This window comes from Anser brachyrhynchus (genome assembly GCF_964034855.1).
Source record: "Anser brachyrhynchus genome assembly, chromosome: 2".
Classification (NCBI taxonomy): domain Eukaryota; kingdom Metazoa; phylum Chordata; class Aves; order Anseriformes; family Anatidae; genus Anser; species Anser brachyrhynchus.
Window position 1 is genome coordinate 18975796 of NC_137695.1, and position 25415 is coordinate 19001210.

General features: G+C 39.8%; 1 protein-coding gene across 5 annotated transcripts in view; it reads left to right on the forward strand.

Annotated features, from left to right (window-relative positions):
- ARHGAP21 (Rho GTPase activating protein 21) overlaps positions 1-25415 on the forward strand; it is a 123973-nt gene that overhangs the window by 82946 nt on the left and 15612 nt on the right. For 3 of the 5 annotated variants that reach the window (XM_080583226.1, XM_080583229.1, XM_080583225.1), the window contains 2 exons: positions 8443-8472; positions 9989-11936. In XM_080583226.1, the coding sequence (XP_080439352.1) occupies positions 8443-8472; positions 9989-11936 (1978 nt within the window). The remainder of the gene's footprint in view (positions 1-8442; positions 8473-9988; positions 11937-25415) is intronic. The other 2 variants (XM_080583228.1, XM_080583227.1) reach the window with 1 other exon arrangement.

Here is a 25415-nt window from a genome sequence, read left to right on the forward strand (position 1 = left end):
CTCCTGCCTCTGCCTTGACTTTAGTAAGAGACGGTATCAAAAGCATGATAACCATTCTCTTTTGGGAACTAAGAGAGGGTATGGACTGACTATATGGATTACAACGTGGGTAAGAGTGGGAATCAATGGCTTGACAGCAGTTTATATGTAGTAATGAGAGGAGTACCCTAGCAGTCTGTGCTGGGGCCAGTGTTGTTCAGCAGTGACCTGGTTGGTGACCGAGCAGGTGTGTGGATGACGCAGAAGGGAGTAGCTGACAGGATGAATGACGAAGTCTCAGTGTGGATGGACTTTGGTATTCCTGAGAATTGGAGCAGCAGACAGCTCGTGATATTAAACGAGGAACATGAAAACTCTGAGTCAGGCATAACAACCACCGTGCATCACTGTGGAAGCAACTGGCAGAACAAGAGTCCTGCTGAAAACAAGGCAGGGGTTGCAGTGGGCACCAGGGTCCGTGAGTCACTACTGCTCTTGTGTGCAGCTCAGCCAGCAGGCAGAGGAAGCTGTTACACTCCACCACCTGACACGCTGACGAGGCTGTACCTGGAATTTTATGCATACCTCGAGAAGGATGGGAAGGAACTGGAAAAGGTTCAGAAGAGAGCTAGAGGGACGGTCAGGGTCCTGGAACATGCAGCCTACAAGGAGAGGTTCAGGAGCTCCGATTTAGTCTGGTAAAGAGGTGGCTAAAGGAAGGGGTAAAGTAACAGCAGTCCACAATTAGAGAGCAATTGCCAAGAGGATGGAGACAAACTGTTCGCAGTAGAGGACAGCCATAAGCAGTCGCTTGGAAGGTTCAAATTAGGCATCAGGAAGTGTGATATAGTAGCACTTTATGCTTTTTTTTTTTTTTTTTCTGAAAGGGTCGTATAGCACTGGAATCAGTGCAGATGGCATCGCCATCTGTGGAAGTTTGAGACACAGCTAGACAAAGCAGTGGCTGACAAGGGTGTTGGTGGTAGTTCAGCTTTGAATGGTAGATTGAACTGCATGATCTCCAGATACCACTTCCGATCGGTAGTTGGGCGATTCGGCTTATTCTGTGTAAAGAAACAAATATATATAAAAGAATTTCCACACGGCTTTACTTTTGGCTTGAAGAGTTTCAGAATTTGAGCACAGATGTCTAACCTTGCAGCTGAATTTAGCAGATTACCTTTGCAAACTTAGTGAAGAGGACCATCTTAGTTATCCGTAGCTTCCAGATCTGTGCCTTTAGGCTTTCAGGCTACTCTGGAATGAGAAAACTGAAGGAAAGAGGAGGAGGAGCACTGGGTGTTCTAGCTGTAGTGTTCAGGATATCTACTAAAATACTCATATTGGGTCATCCAACTTTTAAATTCTATTTGTATTTATGAATATTTAAGGTAAGTGTACATGGACAACTCAGGTGAACAGATAAGGACACTGAAAGGAGAGGTGAGAGGGGGGAGCAAATGCTTTAATTTTATAGGCAAAACAAAGAATGGCTGAAAATACAGGTCACAAAGATGATGGAAATGCAGAAATAGCAGGTATGATAAAAGGGAAGTAGCAAAAAAAGTGCTCAGAAGTAAGTTTGTGTTAATTAGCAGTGGAAAAGGAGTCAGGAAACTTTTTAAGATAAACCATAGCTATAGCTTCTAGTTTTTGGACTTCAAGTACATGAAAAACAGATCTAAATGCAGTGATTATGAACATAAAATAGGAGTTCCGTTCCATATTTTATTTACTAGAGCTTTATTTTAACTTGGTGTACATCCCAGAGGGTGATTCTTCCCAAGTGGGCTCATAACTAAATATGTTTGTAACAGGTAAGGTATTTTAATCTGAGACCTTGTCCTGTCATGTCAGTCATGTAAAATTAACTCTTTTAATCTCTTAGCCCATAAATTTTGACAGTAAGATGTAGCTTCAGAATGATTTGGGATAGAAAACTGTAGTTTTTTAAAGAAATGAACTTTACAGAGGCAATGCAGTTTTTTGTTTTTTTTTTTTTTGTAAAGAGGGAATACTGGATTTTCATTTAGTTATAAGCCTATCAAAGTGTAATACAATCATATATCTCATGTGTGTCGTCTTTTGGTATTTATATTGAAATAAAAGATTTTTTCCCATTTCCATTCATTTTTTGTTAAGCATTTGATGTGTAGCCACTTGAATTTCTACAATATTTCCTGTGAAGCTATGACTCAGTTACTGAACTGCATGGGATAGTCACTACTTACCTGCCAAAATGTGGCACATGAACTGTTACAGTGGCTACTTCAAATAAGCTGTGCTGTCTGAGAGGTGTCTGTGGCTCCTCTAACGGTGTGCACATCCTCAGCCTGCCGTGCTGAAGGCTGGCATTGGTGTCATCTTAGTTAAAACGCTGACCTGAGCAAAGAACATAAAATAGAGGATGAGAACCCAGCATGGTGTATCAGAGACTCAATGAAAACGTTCAGAAATACCTAATTTTAGACTTGTTTGTTCAGGGAATAAAATAATCACAGTAATATTTTTAGCTGTCACTCCCTATTCTTTCTCCTGCTTATATCCCTGTTGTTGCTAGACTCATTGACCAGAACATTGGGTTGAAACCTAGTCATTAGCAGCTAGGGAGATGAAGCATTTTTTTACAAGGCTGAAGGCTCCCATTAGCTGCTCTGTTTGTCCTGTCCCTGACTAAATCAGCCTGTTGTACAAACACCTGTCTTACTGCCAAGGAGCATGTCATGACTGGGGACCTTCTGCTCAGTTTGTAGGGCAGGTGGGAGTGCTGTTGGATGGAAGAGGGAAATCAGGAGTGGAGGTTTTGGGGCCAGGGCTGCCTTTGCAGGGAGGAGATGGGTTGGTGGAGGCTGCGAGTGAAAGGGCGTAGGAGGGGAAAAGCAATAGGAAGTGACGGTCAGAAGCCGTAACAAATGGTGGTTTGTTAGTTTTGTAGATTGCAGAACAAATTTCTCTGTTTCTGCTGAGAGAACTGAATTAATTAGGACTGGAGCTCAGTTATGTGATGCCAATTTTTTCTTTGGAAAGATGTTTTTTGAACGGTTTCCATTTTATGTAATAGATACAGAAGTGCACATTTTGAACACATGCGACACAATGTCAGTTGAGACACTGGAAAATTTTATGGAAGCTGTCATTCTGTTCTATTATATGAAAATCTGAAACTGTTAATACGCTTTTTAAACAGTGAAGTTTGGAAACAAAGTGGAGAGGTGTTTTTTATCAAGCACAAGCAGAATGTGGACAGCTGGAAAATAAATGCAGTTTGTCACTTCGCTTGCCAAAAGGAGATGGCAGAAGAAGGGCTGGGATGGATATACTGATAGCCTTTACTTTTAAACAAAAAACCTGTAAAGGGCAACAGTGCCCGAATTGCAAATTTCAGAGTAGACCGGGATACTTCCCTATTGCCAAAAGGCCCACAGAGAATTCCTCTCTTGCTGTAGATTTCAGCTGTTTCATAATTAATGTCAGTCTGCGGTTATCAGACATCTTTTGAATAGCAATCTTTCAGGTCTCGCCACTACAGGTTTTGTGTAAAGAAAACTTGTAGTTGGTGTGTAACCATATTGAGACCATGAGGAGGAGGATTACTGTTGTATTATAATCTGCATTTCAAGTTGATCTCCGTATGAAAAAGTTGTGTAGCATTGGCAGCTGTTTTTTGAGAGAAATTATCCATCTCGTATGCATTAGTACCACTGATTTCATACAGGCAGGATGACACATTTAGGTGGACTGCAAATAATTCCATTTCTTGAGTTCATTTAATAGAATTATTGCTGGTTTATAGCCTCCTGGATGACAAATTTAATACTAAAAAATGGTCAAGTTATGACATTCTTCAGTCATTCAAAAACTTTGTGACACAAAGGACCGATGTAAATGTACTCCCCACAGAGGGAAACCTGAAATTGCTGAGCCCAGTTAGAGTTTAGCCTTAGTTATCTTAGTTACAGCTCTTGTCTATAGGCTTTGTGCTGGGGTGTCCTTAACATATAGGATTTTTGAACCAGTTTTTTGAGGTATGTTCACGTTGGAATTGGCATGGTTGCTCATTGTTCCTTGTGTAAGTAGAGAACGGTGTAGCTTACAAGGCACTGAATTTTCAAGTGTCAGGCACTTAAAATACTGCTCTTTTAAAATTGCATCTTTAATATGATCTATTGTTTAAATTGGAGCTGTATATTTGGAAAGTTATTTTTAGTATGGCTTGCTGATGTTATAACTAGTGCTTCTTAATATGTAAATAGTTGTGCATATACGTAAATATATGTAAATGTCTCTCTTTTGTGTGTATACACACATTTATATAAATGAAAAACAACACGCAATGTATTTAACAAACCCTGATTTTTCCTGTTTCATTTTCTGGCATTTCCCTCTCCAGCTACCTACTCAGAAATCCATCTTTCCTAACCTTCAGCCCATCTCCAGCAGTTTCATTTCAAATAATTAAAAAGAAAAGAAAAATCTTCATTGGAAGTGCCCCCCAGAAGTAGCAGAAGTGAATCTGGATTGATGTCTTATACTCCTAGCTGTCACCATTACATCTGACTAGTCTATGAATCTGTTAAAACCTGCCCTAGAGTTTCAGAAAGACCTCTGTAGTTTCATTTACCACAAGATGTCATTGGATATTCTATTAATAATGCTAAAAGTAAAATAAAAGAGGGCTGTTAATAACTATGTATGTATCTTTTTGCGACAGGGAGAGAGAAGAACTACATCTTGTACTCTTCCTTAATTTACTTCCTTCTTGCCTGTCTTTTAATTAACATCTTAATCTTTCCTTAGAATTAAAGTTATGGATCACTGAAGATGTGTATTGATAGCTCAAAATCGATCCAAATTTGAACACAAATATTCCTTGCTGTGGGTAGTTGGGGGACAAAAAAATCTAGATGGGAATGACTCAGAGTGCCTGAAGGATAGATGAAGCACATCTTTTTTCCTTCTGTTTATTCCCTCCTTATTTCTAGTCAGGTACAAACCTTGTGACTTGAAATTTTTCAGTATACTGGCAAATCTGGGCAGAAAAGATCGTTTCTTTGTTGTTTCTGATACTCAAAGTTTTTGTGGAGTTTGCCAGCTCTCAAGCCCTTGCACTTACTATGAAATTGCCAGTGACGCACCTGCATTAAAAATAAGAGAGGAGGAAAAAAAAAAGGCTTGTGTAAGGAAATTTATTCTCGAGTTTCATAAGCCCCAGCTGCTGATGACGACAGGCCTGGCTTCAGTCAACTTTACCGATTGTCTTGTTTTTCCTGAGACCATCCAGTTACATCAGACCTAGTGGAGCAACATGGCTATTTCACTGGGAAACTGAAATATTTCTGTTTGGTTGGTTTTTAATAAATAGCCATGTTTTCATAAGCAGCATTTGTTTACTTTCAGATTTTGTGCTGACGCAGCCATTAATGCGCATGAAGGTTAATACTAAAGCTCTGGCAGCAAATGCAATTGGAGGGGTGTGGTGTGAAGACACACTGACCTAAAGGAGAAGAGACTTAAACTTTGTTATTTTAACAGTGTATCTGTGAGAAAATACAATTTTCTTCATACCCCCTAACCCTAGTTTAGGCTATATTTACAAGAAAGTCTCTTAGAGAGTGTATGGTTTTCTGGTTTTTGATTTAAATGTTACCTGACTGTAGTGTGTGTTGGGTGCCAGAATGAAGTGAAACCACTTGAGCTGTGCTACAGACACTGCTAGAGTAAGCTATAAATGGAAAATGTTTCATTTTTGGACAGCTGAAAACATTTTCTGGTGTTCTGCTCCTGTCTGTGCTAAATCTGAGTAAATTAGGACTGCGGAAAAGAATTTAGGAAGTAGTAAGGAACCTAAATGTAAAGCAGAACTGGTTGCAGAAGGAAGGAAGAACACCCCAAGCTCAGTCTTCCAAGCTGCCGGATGCATTGATGTCTAGTTCATCAAAATGCTTATCTCCAAGTTTGCGAGGAATTCTGTTGAAGTGAGTCTGTTTATTCATCCTGTTGTTGAGTGTATGCCTACATGCTTTTATGGGTTTGGACTAATGGATATAGGACAAGGTTGTCTCAGGCTCTTGAAAGTCTAGGGATTTGCCATGGTTGTTGCTAGGAGGAAGAATCCTTGTACAGGGACTGTCATTATTCTGACATCACATGGCATAAAATCAAGTGGGAAATAATGAACGTGAGCAAAAGCCTTCCCTTAAATTTTGGGGGGTGTTAATAAAATGTCACGTGGAATGTTTTATTTGCTTAAAATAATTTGTTCTGCATAAGGCATGAGTGCGTTACTTTAGCGTGTTTGGGTTTTAACTGGTTATGCCTATACAAATTCACAGTAAGAAATCCATTCTTAGGCTTAGGAGTTTGCAAGCTTGATGCAAACAAAAGCAGATTGCAAGGTGGGAGAGAAATTGTACCCACTAACTGGAAGCACGCTAAATTCTTACTGTAAGAGCAATTTTCTTCTAGAAATGGTTGCAGAGCTGTTATCCGTCAGAGCTGATAATGTCACACTAAATCGCTGTGTTTGTATGGTAGGCTTGCCATAATTTCAGGTTTTCTGTTTGCTTGTTTTGTGGTTGTTTTTGAGAAGGTGGGAAAGAGCTTAACATTTCAAGACTGATTTTTGGATCACAGTGGAACTTCTGGTTAACTGCAGAGTACTTAGCTCCTGTAGGAATTTGAGGAGCTTGGTAGGTGTCTGAAGTGGGAGTGTCACTAATCTGAATTTTATGAATGTATTTCAAGTTGGAAGGCTGTTTGGGTTTTTCTTTTTCTTTTTTTATTTTTTTTAAATGCTTAAATTTAAGTCATACTCAAATACTCTTTTATACTAAGTTTTCTATTGCAATCACTTAAATTAATGTAGTATAACTATACATGTAGCTGCAAAATATGCTAAGTATCTAAATAGTGTGCAAATGCTAAGAAGTATGTTGATGTACTCCACATTTTTACTGTAATTAAAAAAAATAAGCATTTTCTCGTTAAAGTAGTTAAAATATTTTGCAAGAAAAAGGCTGATAATGCATCATTCAGCTTGATTTTATTTGAACAGGAAATCATTTCTGATGTTTTGCATTTCTTTATAAGTTGCAAAATTTCTCTTTTGGTCCTTAGTGAGAATTATGAAACATGGGTTAAATATCCCTTTATGGAAATGTCACAGCCCTTTATGAACTTTTATCTTCCTTGGAGGAAAGCTTAGCTTTGTTTTAATGATTCCTTGGAAATTGGGTGGAGTGAGATTGAAAGAAGTATACTTTCCAACATTGAAACCTTTTATTTCTAATAACACTATATTTTAAATATACCTGCAGTCATGAAAACTTGCTCTTTGTTGGGAAAGAAAGGGGGGTGGTGGATCTAGCTAGTTTTATTTTGGACCCTGTGAGAATGCTGTCCTCTGAAGATGATGTTTTAATATCTGTGATTGATTTTTGTCAAGACCTAGGTAGGAATTGATTTTTATACTCATTTGTAGTCCTCAGCTATGATCTGATCACACCAGCTTTGGAATTTCGCCTTTCTGCTGTCAAAGTCAATGAAGCATTGTCTGTCGTGGGCGTGTTTTACAAAAGCATAAGCTCAGTGTGTTTTGTCTTGGTGTAACATGTCTATCCCACGTTTGAAACTGTTTTATCAGCTCTGTAAAGTAGTAATTGTTTTCTGATTTGGGTGGGGGGTTGGTTTTGTCTTGCATGCTAGTAGTTTCTTACTCCATCTGTTTTCCAGGTCTTTGGCATTTTTTCAATTTTTTTTTCTTATTCTTACACCGTATCGAGCTCTTACATACAACCATTTGTTTGAAGATTCAGAAATTTAGAAATATTTATCTTTGTACGTTCCTTCCCTCCATTAAATGTGCCACATACAGTAGTAATCTGGCTTCATTTTTTTTTTACTACGGATCGGGAGGGGGGAATAAATCACATGAGTGGAGTGTTTCTGCAGCATCATTCCTCCAATTTCAGCTGTACAGCATGAAAGCAGCTGCAGTCAGCTGACAGCTTGTGGTCATGTTCAGATATATGTGGGGAAGGGGTGTGCTGGTTTAAAGGCATAATAAAGCCGTTGTTTCGTCACCAGGAAGCAGGGATGGTAGCAGCCCAGGGGAAATGAGAGACAGTAATGTCGCTGTAGTGGAAGGGAAGTCGTGTTGTATAGAAGCAGAGCTCTCTGCAGGCAGCTGTGGGGATGCGCCAAGGCAAAATGGCACAAATGTATTTTGTTTTCTGTAAGGGTAGGGGATAAATGCAAGCAGCAGAAAAAAGCCTGAGATGGACATGCTCAGAAGGAGGCTGAAGTTATTTTTTCTGCTCTACTGCCCTTTACCTCTGTTGGTACCTTCCAGTGAAATCAGTGTAGTTGTATTTTTAGCTTGCTGTATCCAACATCAATATGACAACATAATTCTGTCTTTACATCTGTAAGCAGCTTTTACTATGTTTTCCTGTTTTCTGCCAGCTGCAGTTTTCAAAGGATGTCACAGCACTGGTAAGAAATGCACAGTAGCCATTTCTGATTATTTTTGTAAGGCATGCTTTTCTCAAGTGATGTGCGAGAAGCAAGAATATGAAATAGCAAGTTTGTTGGAAATGAGCTAGATAGTCTGAGCTGAATTCTCTTTGTAATGCTAATCTCTTAATTTGTGGTTTGTGCCTGTGACTTGGTCAGTGTGCTTTAATATTTTGCAGTTCACTAATGCTTACTATAACGTTTATTGCAGCAGTATTTAAATGCCTCGCCCGCCTCTGTACTTTGCTCTGTATTAATTTATGGCTGCGCTCGGGCTTTTGTAACCTGTCTAGTATTAAGACAGGGCACGTTGATACTCTGGAATTGAGCATGTTACGGTTTGGAGAGGAAATGCTGTGATACTGTACCACACCTAAATGTGTAAAAGCCCTGAGAAATCATTTTAATCTTCAGTTGCATTGGCAGGCTCTGCGTTGGCTCTTTATTTCATTGTGTTTAAACTGAATATAAAGTCATGCTAAAGTTTTGAAATAATAGGCTGTCATTTAGGTATGCTGTGTGCTTCTCATTGACTTTTTTTGTATGCTCTGTTAATTTCATAATAATAAGTGTTGCTTTTCTAAAAGGAGGCTACTGAAACATGCTAAGTGTAATATATCACCTTTTTTTTTCTCAGGAGTCAGGCTCAAACATAAAGATGCAAATAAATGCACTAAGAAAATGAATTTGAAATTTTAATTTGTGTTCTAATATTGCGTAGACAGTAGTAGATATTTGTAGATTTTCATACCTTTTGTACCTTGAAGATAAAAAATGATGCATATTATTCATATTTTTGCAGTAAAATTTGTGTACCATGTACTGGCTGTCTGCTTTAAAATGTAAGATTACTTATAGGGTGTTGGCTCACAACAGATAGTACTGCTTCAATTAATTCGTGTTATGTTTAGGAACAGTAGCTGTTATGTAGAAGACATCTTAGAGAGAGGAGTGTATGTGTGTATGTTTGTGTGTACTTCTCACATGCACTGTGGGAAGTAAATGGAGTTCTTTTATACATTAAGTGAATGGAGAATTTTCTAGTGCTAGTTGAATTTAATATGCACCATTTTAACCTGTCAATTGCTGTCATATTCTGAATCCCAGCAATGCAGAGCCTAAATGGGGAGGGTATTTAAAGCATCGTGACAGAAAGCAAAAATAAAGGTGGAGAAAAATACTGTTTTCTGCTCATGGATCTTGGCAAACCTGCCTCAGTGCTCTACCTGCACTATTTCCTAGAATTGATCACCAGTTCAGCTGTTGAATTGCTGGGGGAGAGGATGTATTTAATGATTTTGCTTGTTCTGTTTCTGCTCACTAAGAGGATGGAATGCTATTTTTAACCTTTTAAACTAACATTTTATCTAAAATTACATATACTGTGAATTTCAAACTTGTGTTCCATCTCTTGAAGTTTGATTGTGCAAATGCTAGATGGTGAACTCTTCCATCTCCTTTACTACTTAATGCTCATTTAATCTTCTGTCCACAGGCATATTCCCAAGATGCCTACCTGAAAGGCAACGAAGCTTACAGTGGTAATGCCCACAACATACCCGAACCACCACCAATATGTTACCCACGCCTGACATCCACCACTTCTGTTATGGCACAAGCTGGTGACAAGCTACCTTCGGATTTCTCGCTGGGGAAGCAGCAAGTCAGTAGACCAGTACGGGCATTGACACAGCCAGAGAGGGCCTACAGAATGGAAATACAAGTGCCTCCATCACCAACAGACATTGCAAAATCAAATACAGCTGTGTGCGTTTGCAATGAAACTGTACGGACTGTTATTGTGCCTTCTGAGAAGGCTGTAGACTTGCCATCTTGTAGAAATAATCATACTGGTCCGTCTCACAGGACAGAGGAAATAAGATATGGCTTGAAAGATCAAACCGCTCTAAAAGCACGGACCACATCACCATCTTCTTCAGTGTCCACTGCCATTGTACTTCCTCAGACTCCAATAACGAGGCCAGTTGATCCAACCGGGACGATGAGTAAGGCTTCAAATTATGTAGTATGTCCAGAAGGAATCCCAAGCACTAGACCTCCTGTTCAAGCCACAGACTCGCCCCCTGCCTCTACTAATCATTACAGTTCTCCAACCTCCCACCAGCACATAGACTGGAAGACCTACAAAACCTACAAAGAGTACATCGATAACAGGCGCATGCACATGTATGGCTCCCGAACAATACAGGAAAGGCTGGATAGTTTAAGAGCAGCTTCTCAGAATACGACTGATTATAATCAAGTGGTGCCAAATCGCACCGCTTCACAGGTACGGCGCAGGAGCACCTCTCATGACAGGGTTCCCCAGTCTGTGCAGATCCGGCAGCGAAGTGTATCCCAGGAGAGACTTGAAGATCCCGTGTTGATGAAAGAGTGGCCACGAAGTGCTTCACAAGATACGCTAACTTCACCTTCAATTAGTGCTAGGAATCACAGGGCTCGCTCATGGGATTATCTCAGCAAACAGGGTGAAGTGCTAGAAAACTTCCGTTCTGAGAATCAGATTGCAGATACAAACGGAGATAGGAGAAAGACTTACAAGTGGACAGGGTTTACTGAACAAGACGATCGGCGAGGTATTTATGAGAGATCTAGGCAACATGCATTTCATATGTCCCTTCGAGGTCAGAATTTTTCTGTGGCTCCAAGTGGTTATATTTCAGACAGCAGGAGAATAGGTAGCAGAGCTTCTCTGTCTGGTTCTCATTTTCAGAAAGTTCCACCGGATATAAAAATGTTGCAGCCTTCTCGAGATTTACAGACTCCCGGGGGAATTTCAAAGCCTGCAGCTGTTTCACAAGAGAGGCCATCTCTCACAACCAGAAGTTCAAAAAGTAACTCAGTGAAGAGCTCGGCTTCCTATGCAGCAAAACCATCGTTTCCCCTTAACCAGAGCCTGGATGTTGTTGCCAGCAAAGACCAAAGAACAGTAAATCACATGCATCAGAGCGGTTTGTTAAACCAGCAGGCAAGGATCCGAGCAGAAGGTGCCCCAGATCACAAAACAGAAACTGGCAAAACCATCCAGCCCTCCTCTTTGTCTCCAGCTTCTGCCAAACTTGTTCAACAAACAAGTGAGAGCTCAACTACCTCTGATAACATAGATGTTTCCATCAGACAGAAGAGTCGCGATTTTGGAAGGGAAGATGTCCACGAGCCTGAAATTCTGCAAACAGATGTTCAGGACAATGACAAAGACACAGTTGTCATGCGGGACAAATCACCCTCTGGCCACCAAACGTCCCAGCCTTTGAGGCATCAGTCCTACATTCTTGCTGTAAATGACCAGGAGGCCGCCTCGGACACCACCTGTTGGCTACCTAATGATGCTCGGAGAGAAGTCCACATAAAAAGGATAGAAGAAAGGAAAGCGTCAGGTTCCAGCCCGCCTGGCGACTCCTTGGCTTCTATTCCGTTTATCGGTGAGTTAAACTGTTACAGCATTCCTCGCACCTTTCTCTGTTTAACATGATGGAGAGCGCCACGCCAGGTAGCTGACTGCTGCTCCTGTAAATCCTGGGGTGGAGGGATATGGGGGTTCTTTTTTCATCCAGCATAATATTAGTATGGTAAAAACTAAAAATATTTTTCAGTGGAGGAAAAAAAAATGTCTTGTTTGGAGTCCTGGAGTATCAGTGTAAAAAGGTCTACAGTGCTTTGATTTTTCTAGAATATTCCCCAGCCCCTAGAGAAGTCTTCGTTACATAACTCTGGTTAGCGCTCCACATAATGCTCTGATGTTATTTGTGTGGACAGCTAGCAGTTGCAGTACCTTTGAAAACATTCTTACCTGTATAATAGAAAATGTGCAATCCAGTAAAGAGAGAATACGGATGTCATGGTAATCTGTGGGGAAAACTGGATTTCAGGATAGCTGAATAGGTAAGGTGAAGGCTTTCTGAAACAGATATGTATTTACACGAAAGCTGTTTCAGGTGAAAGGATATCAACAAAATTAGGTTAATTTGCAAGTAAATAAGCTAAAGTGGTTATGAGTTAAAAGATTTATGGAAGCAGAATATGAGAAGATGCAAAGATTCACCTGTGGGTTGTGACATAAAAAGGGTTGGAATTTTGCGGAGCTTAAAGTGTGGGGGCTGAGCACTTGTCCTCTTTTCTTCCAAGTTATCTTAGAGCTATGGAGGGATTCAAAGTAGGAGTGAAATGATCAGGGAAATAGTTTGGGGTGTGTGAGGAATGGAGTCATCTGTAGTGGCAGAGTGAGTTTGTGTTCTACGTAAGTACTCAGTTTTGGTCTTTTTCTGCTTTTTTTTTTTTCATTGTTGTTTTGGCTTGTTTAATCCTTTGGAGGTTAGATCTCTGCAGACCATGTTCTACGTAGGTTGATCTATCTGTTTTCTTGAATTTCGTATAACAAGTATTTAAAAAATACTGAATTTTGCTTCTCAAACTTATATATGTGAAAACCTAATCCATAAAAAGCATAAGAAAAGCTGTTAAAGGGAGTTAGTTTTACTGTCTTAGCAGAGTTGTCATCTCCTTTGGATCTGCAGCAGTGTTTTTTTTCCCCTAGAATTATCTCTGATATCTGCGCCAGATTGAAGTAAATGAGCAAAACAGTGAAGGAGCTTTGTGAGCACTGAAGGATAGAAATCTGCAATATTCTGTTCTCTTGACAGAATGTTGTTAACACTTAACCAAAATGCTTCCTTAAACAGCTAGCAGATGGTTTTCAGATTTGGCCTTCCTTTTTGAATGGGAGGCGTGCAGTAATTTTGATTACTGGATGTATCGGTGTCCAGTAGTTTCGGACGCTTCTTTGGACTCCGTTTGTCTTCCTTCCAGGATTAGCGTAAGTCTGTCAGGCCCATAGCTGGTCTTTGCAAGTGTTTTCTAAAATAATATGCCTAAAATCAATGTTAGACATTGGATAAAGTGGTGCCCAGTATTTGTACTCGCTGGGAGTTTTCTAACCCTGCACAATTTAAATATCGTGTGAAAATCAAATCAATCTATTTTATGGTAGGAGATTGTGCTGAAAAGGTTGGGCTTGATTTAAATAAAAACTTGCAATGAACTCTTCTTACCCATGGCTTGCTTCCAGGTTTTAGAGAAATGCGACAAAGTTCAAAGGAGCTTTAAACACGGCAGTTGGGTTTCATTCCAGCAGTGGCTGAGCAGTTCAGAAGAAGCAAAGTTGTAACTCTCCATTGCAGACTTCTGGCATAATACCACACGGGATTTTGTGAATTCTTATGTGCTCCTTATCCTCTCGGACTGAAACCTCCTCAACCCTTGTCAAAGACTAACGTGGTGCTGCTAGAGCCACCTCACTGCTCACCACCGTCTTCCTGAGCTGTTCTTGTGCTGGTGCAGGTGCTAAGGGGAACTTCCACCGCAGCTCCTGCAACTCAGGGTGAAATAACCCTGTCTGGCAAGGAGCAGTGTCAAGTGCCGCTAAGGCTGGGCTTCTTAGGAAGGTAGAATTAATATGCCTGATTCTCAGTTTGCTTGTTCCACTGTCATTATGCTTAATTACAGCTTCACTTGTTAGGAGACTTGCTTAAGCTTAACCACCTCCTATCAGGCAGATAGAGCCCTAAACCTACTTTGAAACTCAGTTAAAAGATTAACTCTTTCAAAGAAAAACAGCTTGGATTTTTTTCTTCTACCACTATCTGGCGATTTGAGAGGATGTTACTTCGAGTAAAGACATATCTTAGTGTTGGCAACCTCTTTTCTTCCATTATGTTCATATTAACACGTTGTTTGTGGTGTTAGGTTTTATTGGATGTGTTTAATTTCATAAAAGCACTACCTGAAGTTATTTGTACAGTAGATCTTTTGAGTAGCATGCACATGTAAATTTGGGAGGAATAAATACCTTCCAAGGTTACATTTTATTGGTATTTTAAATGCTTTGTGGTGTTTATTTTTGTTATTACTTCCTGCTCATTAAAATCAGTGGGTATGTCCAGATTAGAATTTGGTAGAAATTCAGCCAGGAGTAGTTGGCTTCCACATCAGTGTTTTGTGACCAACCTGTTCTAGAGAACTAGCGCACCAACAGGATCATCTGAGAGCATCTCTTCGTAAGTACCTTGATGCCACAGACAGAAAGCTGAGTAGACTTCCCATCAAGCTCACTTAGGGCAGTTTCTTGCTGAGATTATGATGATGTGCTAAGAATTGTCTTTTGACAGTGTAGTCCTTTCACAAAATGCTGTACTGAAGCAGGGAGATTAAATATAGGTTTGTGTTTGTTAATGCCTCTTCAGAGCAAAGCCAGTAGGTTGATGTGTTTTGTAACAGACTCTGATTTGAAAAATTTAGACGTGTGCTCAAACTCTTCTTCAGGCAAGCACATGTTCTTGGGGAAGTCGCTGTTTTAAAGAAAAATACCTCCTGGCACTGCAAGCTTTGGTGCTTTCAACATGCTACTAAATGCAGGCTATTGTTATATTGTTATTTGAAAGCTACTGTCTCTATTTCACGTCCAAGGAAAGGCTCTGTTCTTGAGCTGTTGTCTTATTGTTTCAAGCTGTACTGGTTAGTCTAATGAGAGGTTATTCCTTTACCTAGAAGCTGCCTCACCTGTTCTCCAGAGGAGTAAAAATACCACTGTCTCTATCAGTGATTATTTTAGCATTGCGGTGTTAAGTGTACATTTTTCAGACTTGTACTTTGTATTAATTTTTCTGCTAGAGAACACCAAATGCTACGTTTCTGATCTACCAAGTTATTTTGGATGTGTCAAACTGCACTTGGATGGAAATTAAAACAGTACTTAACATTTTTGTAACTAGAGCAGTTGATTCAGAATATAATTATTTTGATACATTTCTTAGACATAGTTTCTTAGACATAATCTCGTGTGCATGTCTGAGACTTGCAGCCAGCTTGAAACCATTTTTTTTTCTTTTTACGCTATTTATTCTAGCACAGAAAGCCATAAAGATAATTCATCTCCCAGATTGGGTTAACTAGACCTGTGAGTGAAATGGAGAAGTCGCTTCAGTACTTAAACTGATCCCGTGTGTTTGTCCACCAGCACAGTTCAATGCTTTGGCCAATGCTATTGCATGAATGTCCTTTTCTGCACAGGTTTTGTAGTGAGACGTCACATGAAAAATTACTCTCAGCAGATCTGTTTAAAATACCCTAAATCTAAGCATCGTCTTGGAGTATAATTTTTCAAATAAAACAAGTTTACAGTTGTCTTATTACAGACTTTTCAGGCATACAGCAGCATCCCATAGACTTTTCCTCAGAGGTGCAGTCCCATTTTGGAAAGTATCTAGTTCGTCCTTACCCTAGAAAGCTTTTAGGTCACTTCATTCCTCTATTAATTTGTGAATAACTGAGAGAAGATTAGCCAGATAAAAATATATGACCAGACTTTGGTAACTGAAGTGCTGTAGAAATAACCTGAGTGTCCTCTCTCTGACTGCCTGGAACCAGATGCCTTAGGAAAGGACAGGACAAACGTGTGGTGCTGCATGTTGGTACTTTGCACTCTCCATCTACAACTTCACAGCGCTCCTCAGCCAATTGTGGTTTTCTGTGTGCTCCATGAATGTGTCCATACTCTTTTACTACAGTAAAGATCTGGTATCCAATACTGTGTATTGATTTAAATAAAGATTTGCCAGAAACTTCACAACATTTCATTGAACGCTATTTATAAAGCTTTCTTTATAAAGTAATCAACATACAGACAGACTTTGCCTTTCACCTTGCTCTTAGAGCCTGGTCTTCATGTATTTTTTGTTGTTGTTTTCAAAACCAAAAAGTGGGTACTTTTTTTCTGTGCACTAGTATATGTTTTTCCACAAAATTCTGTCATAGTAAAAGTATTTGGGTAGCTGCTGATTAACAGGCAGGATAAATTAATCTGACTTCCAGTGAGTTCTGCTCAACCTTCTTTTTACTTCTTTGTTGTTGTTACCAAATACTTCTACTTAAAAAAAAAAAAAAAAAAGACAAGGGATTAGAAGATTAGGTTAGAACGAACATTTCAGGTTCTAAAATGCCTAGCATTAGGTGAACTTTTCAGTCATTTTTATTGTACATATGATGGTATCACTGAAAGTAGGGTTATAGAGGGTTTACCTTTCTTTGTGCCTACAGAGAAAGCTCAGACAGCTATGCAAAATATTTCTGAAAAGAGTAGCGAGTTTTCTGCCTTTTTTCAGTGAAATAGATGCCGTACTTGTCATCTCTTTGCCCTGCCTCTTTGCTCCTCTCTGCAGGATGTTTAGGCTCAGAAGAAGACCACATAAATGCAAACAGAACGCAGTTACATTATTGGAACTGGAAAATGAGTTCATACACACTTGCACTATAAGAAGGGTTATGAAAGGAATAAAGAAAGGTTAGGAAAAAAAAAAGAATATTTTCCCCATGTAATAAAGAAATATATTGTTTTCCTTGTAAGAAGAGACACACATTGAGCAGAGAGAAATCGAAAACCTCAAATTTCTGCAGCAGAGATTATTGCTTGTCAGCCCAAAATGTGTGGATACCTTAAGGGCAAATGGTGGCTGAAGACATATGGTTGATGTGGCATGTTTTAAGGAAACTTTAATTTTAGCAAGAACTCTTAGTAGTCAAGATGAATACAAAAAATCTTCAGCCATTGTGATAATTAGTTTTTTTCCCTACAAATTACTGGCTTGCCATTCCAAACTGAAAATATAAATGTGGTAGCAGTTGAAGTGAGAGCTGACAGATGCTCGTTTTTGAGGGACTCTTGCTTCCATTATTTCAGCGATAGCATTGGCACAGTTTTCAACATGTCATCCATGTTTCTAAGATAAGCATCAATCCTCTGCTTTTTTCAGTTTTTAACAGTGTGGCCTGCCAAATTGCTGTTGCTCCAGGCTGAAAATTTCCATGTTTCTTATCCAAAGAGCAGTTTTTAAATCATTGTGATATTCTGAAATATAACAGCCAAAACACAAAGCTACAAATTAGTGTTTTAGATGCCATTAAAATGTGTCTGTAACTTAAAGTCCACTTCTAATTCAAATCTAAAATTTTAAGACAATCATTCATAACTTTTAGAAGAGTTTTAATTGAGTGGAAACATGTAAAGGGTAACATTTTCAAAGTAGAAATCATCCTTAATTTATCATTATAACTTAAAATAGTAATTACAGGTAATAAAGGAATGCTATAAGGTTTCTTGGCCAAAAAAAGGTATATTCAGAATTGTACTTTATTTTTGATCATGTGGCAGGATAATACTGTGATTAGGGACCTTTAGAATTACTTTGTAGAGAAGGATAACTATACATTTCGCTCAACGCTGAAATAAAAAACAGATTGTCATAGATAAGCTTGCATTAAGAATAATCTAGGCCAGCCTTTTTCTGTTTTTGTGAAATTCCATCGCTATAATAAATATTATTTACATAATCACAGTAGCAGAGGACTGGATTTGGTGGTTCAGGGGGCTTGATCCCGCCCTGTGTTTCTGCAGCTTACAGAAATGAATGTGGTCAGCGTGCAGACATGTTTCCAGTATATTCATTTGACTACAAGAGTATAATTACGTAAAATAAATATGTGAAATGCTTCTTTGTAAAGGCAGTCAGTGCTGTCAGTGTTGGTAATACTTAAAAAATAACAAACAAACAAAAAAACCCAACTTAAACAGTTCTCAGAAAAATGAGATTGTAAAAGGCAAGTCGTGATGAGTCCCGGCCATAGTGCATCTTCTCCAAATCCTGTTCCAGGCTTTCAAATCTTGAGCTGCTGGAACTTTTGCTGCTGCTTGAAGAGTAAAGGATGCAGCAGCTCAGCTTCCCAGCTCTGTTACAAGAAGCTGCTTTCTTGGGATATACATATTAGTCCTTTCTGCTATTTCGTGTGATAGCAGAATTAGTTCCATATGGTTTATTTCTGATCGAACAGTTCATTTTTCTTTTATTGGTAGTTGCTGGCCTTCTCACTTTGCAGATGAAATAGCGTACATGAGTCTTTTTATTTGACTGTCTTCCTGGCAGGCTTTTCAGAAAAAGTTTGTGAATCAGTAGGTCTATACTAGTACATCTGTGTTCAGCTTAAATGGAGCTTCTTTTGAAGTTTCTCAGAATTAAGGTGCCTCTGAGGTAGAACTTTGTGTTGCCTGTGTGGGGATGAAGGTGTTGTTACCAACCTCTGTTAACCTTCCTGTCCATCTCCTGTCCTCATTTTCCTTGCAGGCCATGTCCCCTCCTCCAGTGCTCTGTTGTGCCAGTGCCCAAACAGCTTTTGCTGACCCCTGGTGTCCTGCTGCCATGGGGGAGAGATCTGGTCCCTTGGCTGCACCATGCGGGAACTGCTGCACACAGCGACCTGCAGGAAACTTAACTGGAGAGGGACAGAGGATGGACTGGGCACAGGACAAGACTGAAAAGCCTTCATGTGCCTTATTTAAGAATAATGCTTTGGGGCTAGGTAGCATCGTGCATTGCGATGGTGTTGTGGTATCACAACTGTGGCACAGGGCTGGAGGTAAGGGAGTGCCTCTAATGTGCGTGGTACTGCAAGGTCAGTGCATAGCACTGGGGAGTGCTGCCTGTCCTTCAGTAAGGAGAAGGGCGTTTCATCCTTTTAATGGCACATCAGTTCTGTGCCTTCTTTTGTGCCATAAGCGAATAAAATTGCTATGTAAGAATCATTTTTAAATTACACCCCAAAAGCAATAATTTGTTGTTTATGAGAGCATTACTGAAGAAATAGAGAGGCAAATGGTTAGAAATACATTTTGTAATGATTGTCAGATAAATGCCAGCCCAGTGTGTGGAAGCCTTCACGCCCATGCCTTCCTTGAAGGAAAATAACATTTGTAATGGCTGTTTTAGCACTTTGCTTTGGAGACAGAAGGCAGCATGAGCTACCTCCCTGTAGTTAGCCTTCTGCAGAAGGTTATTTATAAAGAGTAATCGGAGTTGCAATTCCATGAGATTGATGAGTAATCAAGATTGCATGGAGTACTACAAGGCACCTTTAAGCACATACCTACTCCAAGATTTCAGCGTGGTTTTCAGAAAGCCCATGGTATTAGAATACCGTTATCCTCTTCAGTGGGGAGTTGCGAAATTGCATGCTGAGCGTTTTTGTGTATGGAAATGCACACCATCTATCTCAAAGTTCTTCACAGAAAAACAATTTAAAGCTCTACTGGGTGTATGTTTCTGCTCAGTTACCAACTTCTTATGATTTGAATCTTTAAATCAGATAATAGTCTTCAGTGAATTATGTACTTGTTGAATTAAGGTTTGTAGCCGTATACTCACGTAGTTTATAATGAAGTCTCTAATTAAATTAGTGTTGTAAATGGTAATGTGCTCTACAGTATACTTACTAAATAATACAGTTCCTTTTTAAAAATCTTTTGAGATGATGAGATGCTGCATGCAAGACCGCCAAGTCTGAAGGAGGGTAAATACGAAAGCTGGTTTTAGGCTTGGGAAGTAAATCTTTTCCAGTCACTTTCTATCACCAGTGAAGAAAGATAAGGCAATTTGAATCCCCAGGTGGGAGAAACCACCTTTCTCTGTTGATGATAGTCCAAGATGATTAGCTTCCCTAGACTAAATCTAGTTCATGAATTTGCTCTGTGCTTATGTTTTTATGATTCAGTTAACTAAACCATTTTCTTTCGTTTAAAAAAAAAAAAAAAGGTAGTCATAAACAACTTTGAAAGTGGGGAACTCTTAACACAGCCCCAGTGCAACTCAACCCACGGAAGTCCATCAGACCCAACGAAATGCATCTGAAGCTTTTGAGTGAGTTGGCTGATGTCACTGCAAGGATGCTGTCATCTTTGACAGATCACAAGGTGCCCCAGAGATTGGAAAAGGGAATGTTGTGTACCCATCTTGAAAAAGGATGAGGAGGACAGTCTAGGGAATGTAGACAGTCAGCCTTACTTCAATCCTCAGGAAAATCATGGAGTCAGTCCTCATGGAACCTGTTTCTGGGCACATGAAGGAGGTGTTTGGGAATAATTAGTGTGGATTTACCGAGGGGAAATGGTGCTTGACTAACCTGATTGCCTTTTGTGATGAGATGACTAGATCTGGGAATGAGGGGAGAACAAAAAGTGCCACCAGTCTTGACTTTAGGAATTCTTTTGATCTGGTCTGCAATGCGCCAAACCGAGTTATCAGTTGTAAAGGATGGTGGCTAAGGTTTCATACTCCACCTGGATGCTGCTTACAAGTGGCGTTCTTCAGAGTCCGTCTTGTTTAGTTATCTTTATTGGTGACCTAGATAGGAGACGTAATACACTCATCACGTCTGCAAACGCCACCAAACTAAGTGGTGCAGTCAATGTGCTCTAGGGTAGGGCTGTTGTTTGGAAGGACTCTGTGCAAAGGAATGATAGGACAGGAATGTCTCAATTCATTAACAGCAAATGTTAAGTTCTGCCCCAGGGACAGGCTAACCTCCTGCCCTGGTACAGGCTGGAGACTGTCTGCTTAACAGCTCTACTGAAAAGGACCTGGAGCTCCGTGTGGATGGGAAGCCAGAGTTCACCTGGGTGGTGATGAAGGCTAAAGCCAGCCTGGCCTGCATCACTAAGAGAACAGCCAGCAGATTAAAGGAAGAGTTTATCACCCTTTGTTTGAAGACATGGAGGTTTCAGCTGGATATAAGGGGGAAAAAAACATTCACTATTTGGTGATGAGTGGAACAAGTTCCCAGGGAGGTTGTGGGATCTCCATCCTTGGAGACTTAGTGCCCAGCTGGACAAAACGCCTGAGAAACATGGTCTGAATTCAGTGTTAGTCCTGCTTAGAGGAGAGGAGGAGGTTGGGCTAGGTGACCTTCTGAGGCTCACTCCCAGCTGAAGAATTCTGCGATTTATTTAGATTATAATTAAGACTCTCAAAATGTGCCACCTCTTGTGTTGTGAGTTTTCAGGTTGTTACTTTAAAACCTTCATGTTTCATCCTGAAGGGCTGTTCGGGAGATCCAAGTCTAAACAAGCAAATACTACAATAATCATAAATTTGTAATATATCAGTGTAGTATGACATTTTGTAGTAGGGTATGACACAGATCTCTGCTTTCTTTTCCGCGTTTTTTTGGTGTTAATTCCTTCAAATCCTTTGAAACTTGGGTTATTTGTTCCTTAGTTCCTCATGCATGGTGCGGGGACAGTACACATGGACAGTGTCCTCTGTCACACTTCCTCACCTGTGTAATCCTGTTCTGAAATTGTTAGGCCTGCCCCTGTAGGTACTGAGCCTGTTCAGTGTAAATTTAAGAACATTATTAATATTTTTTCAGTTCACTTGCATTGTGTACAGAGGCTCCCACCCTTTGTAAGTCCCTGATCTCTGGGTGCATGGTAACAGAAACGTACTTTGCAACATAAATTTCTCCCTGTTTTTGCTAGCAAATGAGTTAATACCAGCTATGGAGCTTTGGAGCTCAGCTCCTTTGGAGCACAGCTTTGGAGCTGTGTTTCCTGTGTTTTTTTTTAGAAGCTTTCAGAGTCCTCCTATAAATGTGTTTGCACTGAAAGGCTCTCCCTGAGAACCACCAGTTATAGCAGTTTACCAGGTGCGTGCTTGTGCTCCCCATGGCACGTGTGCAGCCCAGACCAGCAGCATCTTCCCTTTCCCTGGGGATGCTCTGCCTCCATGCAGCGGTCTTGCTGGCTCATTTTCTGACGGTTGGTCTCTTGGGTCGCTTCGTAGACAATAATGCAGAAAAAGTGGTATTTGTATCCTTTTCTTGAATTAAAAGTTGAAGTACTTCTGCAGACTTTGACCTCTTTGTTACAAATACTCAAAGGGATACCGGTAATCCTCGAGGTGGCAGACTGAAAGAGAATTATTTTGTGTGGCTTCTCCTCTGGCTTGTGTGCTCTACGTGCTTCACAGCGTTTCATACGCCGTCATTTCCACTGATGGAGCAGGACGTGTCCTTCCACGTGCTCGGCAAGGAGTTTCGTGACACGGGTTCTCTGATTAGTCAAGGAAACTAAAAATGGAGACAAATAGGACAAAACACTTAGGAGAAAAGTCAAAATATAAAGGTTATGAGTATTTTTTTTTTTATTGAACAGCAGTGGCGATGTTTACGGTGCACTGAATCAGTCGGCAGTAACTCTATGGTACACGTCACAGTTTGTTCGACAGTCACTTTACGTTACGTAAAGGCTTGCCATTAGCTAACCTTCAGCCTCGGCAGGGACTCGGTTATCCTCCTGTACTGATGTCATTACACTTCTGTTAAAGCTTGCATCTTTCTAAAACACCTTCAGTTTTGATTCATGCAGGGATTAGATCCCCAGTGAAATAAATAACGTCGGTGGTAGCGTGTGGCAGGGCGTTAGCCTGCGTGCCCCACTTCTACCCTGGTTAGGTTCCCGGTTGGCTTCCTGCTTTTTCTCTGGTTAGCAAACCATCCCTGGCTGACAGCGGAGTGACTGACTCACCGAGCGCATTATTTGATTGTGTGGAAGCAGAGGGAATCGTTTGGAGGATTTCAGGTCTGATGCAGAAACAGAAGAACATTTGCCTGGCTAACGTTGTTTAAAAATAGGAATTTATTCCCCATTTATAGCGTGCCTCCAAGGAAAACAAATAGAACAAACTCTTCAAATCGCTACTGACAAGTGGAGTATTAAATTCATCAGTGTTTCTTTTCTGCTGTGCTGTGAGCATGCTGTGAGGTTTAATTCTATTTCTTTTTTAGTAAGCTGAACTGTCACCATAATATTTTTTTTTAAATGCATTGTTTTCTCTTAATACATGTGAGAATGAGAACTGGGCAATTTGTAACAGGAAGATATCTGACTGTGTCTGAAGGTGTCTGACTGTGTCTCAGGAACAGACTTTATCACCTGATTAAATGATTACAACCATATATAATTTGTTAGACTTGAAATAAAGTTCTTAAAAATGTAAGAGAATTTTCAGTCTTAGGCAAACTTAAGTTTGATCTTTTTTGGTACTTTTATCTGTAGACTGGAAAATGGGAAATTTGATATGAAGAACTGGCAAATAAGTACATTTTTTTTTTTACAGAGGCAATACTTTGCATAAAGCACTTCTCTGCATATGATAAAATTCTTATTAAGAGCTTTAAAGAACTTAGCATTTTCACTTCTTTTCTCTAAGTAGCTATAATGATTTATTGTCCTGACTTGGTGATGCAAGAGTGGAATTCTTTTCTGTTCATAAAAAAAAAAAAAAAAAGGATGTTGAGATGCTATCTATATAGAAAAGATCTTGAGCTATTCTGGAAGTATTCTTCTGTCTCACAGCACATATTGATACTGAAGTGCATTGGTTGAAGGAATGATATAGCTAATTAATCTTACTGTACGCTCACAATTCAGGCAAATGAGATCATGTGCTATAAATGCGTCTTTGGGATGTTGCAAAAGGTAGGAAAGAGGAAAAATAATTTTACAGCGCCTTTCCAGTAGTAAATCTTAATAGGGAAATATTTCAAACGTGATAGCAAGAAAAGGCTTTTCATCATGAAGGTGGTTTGTGTTGCATTAGCACGGCATCCAGATGTGCTAGTCAGGGACCATTGCATTTGTGCTAAGCCCTGTTTGTAGGCATATAGGAAAAACAGTCCCAGGGAAGGATTCTGTCTCATCTGTGAGGCAGGCAGGACAAGATCCTTGCAGCATCCCTGCCCAGACTTGCTGGGAGAGCACAGTTCTTTTGTGTTCACAGCTCATGCAGACGTATTTCAAATGTCAGCACTTGTGTAACTTTTTTTTTTTTGAATAGAGGCTGTGACATCTTGAGAGAAGTCTGTAACAGAAATAACTTAAAGCTGAGCACTTTCAGTTTATATGGTATGAAATAATCTGCCTTAATGTTGTTCAGTGAGTGGAAATAATCATTAGTCAATGTTAGTGTGCTTCTCCACACGCTAGCTGAGCAAATGAAATAGACAACAATAGGACAATGAGTTATTGTTGTTTCAAAAATGGACGTATGAACGAGGTTCTTCCTATCTCCTAGCTGCTGGATAGGAGAGGTATGTAAATGCTTCGATTTATCACTAGATGCAAATAAAACTTAGAATTTATTTAAATTCTTATGCCAGGAATTTGCTGTGAATTTGCTTTCCCTTTTTATTCATGTTCTTAGTTTGCAGCTAGTTTTGGAGGGGAAATATGCTTTTAAAAAATTACAGCAATTTTTAAAGTTATATGTTTTTATATTTACCACTCCAGACAAAGTAGAGGGCTGTCATTGCTAAATCTTTCAGTACGTCAATCATTTGCCATCTTGTTTTAAACTTCACCAAATTTTGATGGCACAAGTGCTGCTTTTAGCAGAACTGCCAGTGACTGTTAGCAAAGCACAATGCCGCTTACGCAGTTGTGTTTGCACAAAGCAAAGAATAAACCTCTGTTTGTGAGTGTTCATTGGTTTCAATAGGCTTTTCAGAAGCACTGCATATCACAATTCTTAGCACCTAGGATACATTCAGATTCATTATGGCAGTGCAGTCCAGCCCCTGCTCGTGACTTGCTTCTCTCCACCCTCTGTTCTACTGGAGGATGAAGTACAATTATTTTTCTCGTGCTCCTGATGTGTGCTAGAAGATGTTACGACTCTTTTCTCAGAATGGTTGAAAATGCATCATTCAGCTTCTTCCATCTTGCCAGAAACATATTAAATAGTAGAAATACGTAAAGCTTTTTGGACTCTTTCATGATGACCCTTGTGACTGTTGAGACTGTGAGGTGCTGGGCATGTGCGGCATGCGATCGTTTGTATGAACAATTAGTGGAAGAAATAATTGGTATGTAGTGGTGCCATCTTTTAAAAATTTGAATATTTGTTTATATATGTGTTGTTCAACAATACTTGTTGAATATGTGGGGGATGGGGGATTGGTTCTCTGGATGCTAGATACCTGTTTCAAATGGGTTTTGTTGATTTGGATCTTGGCTTTATTAT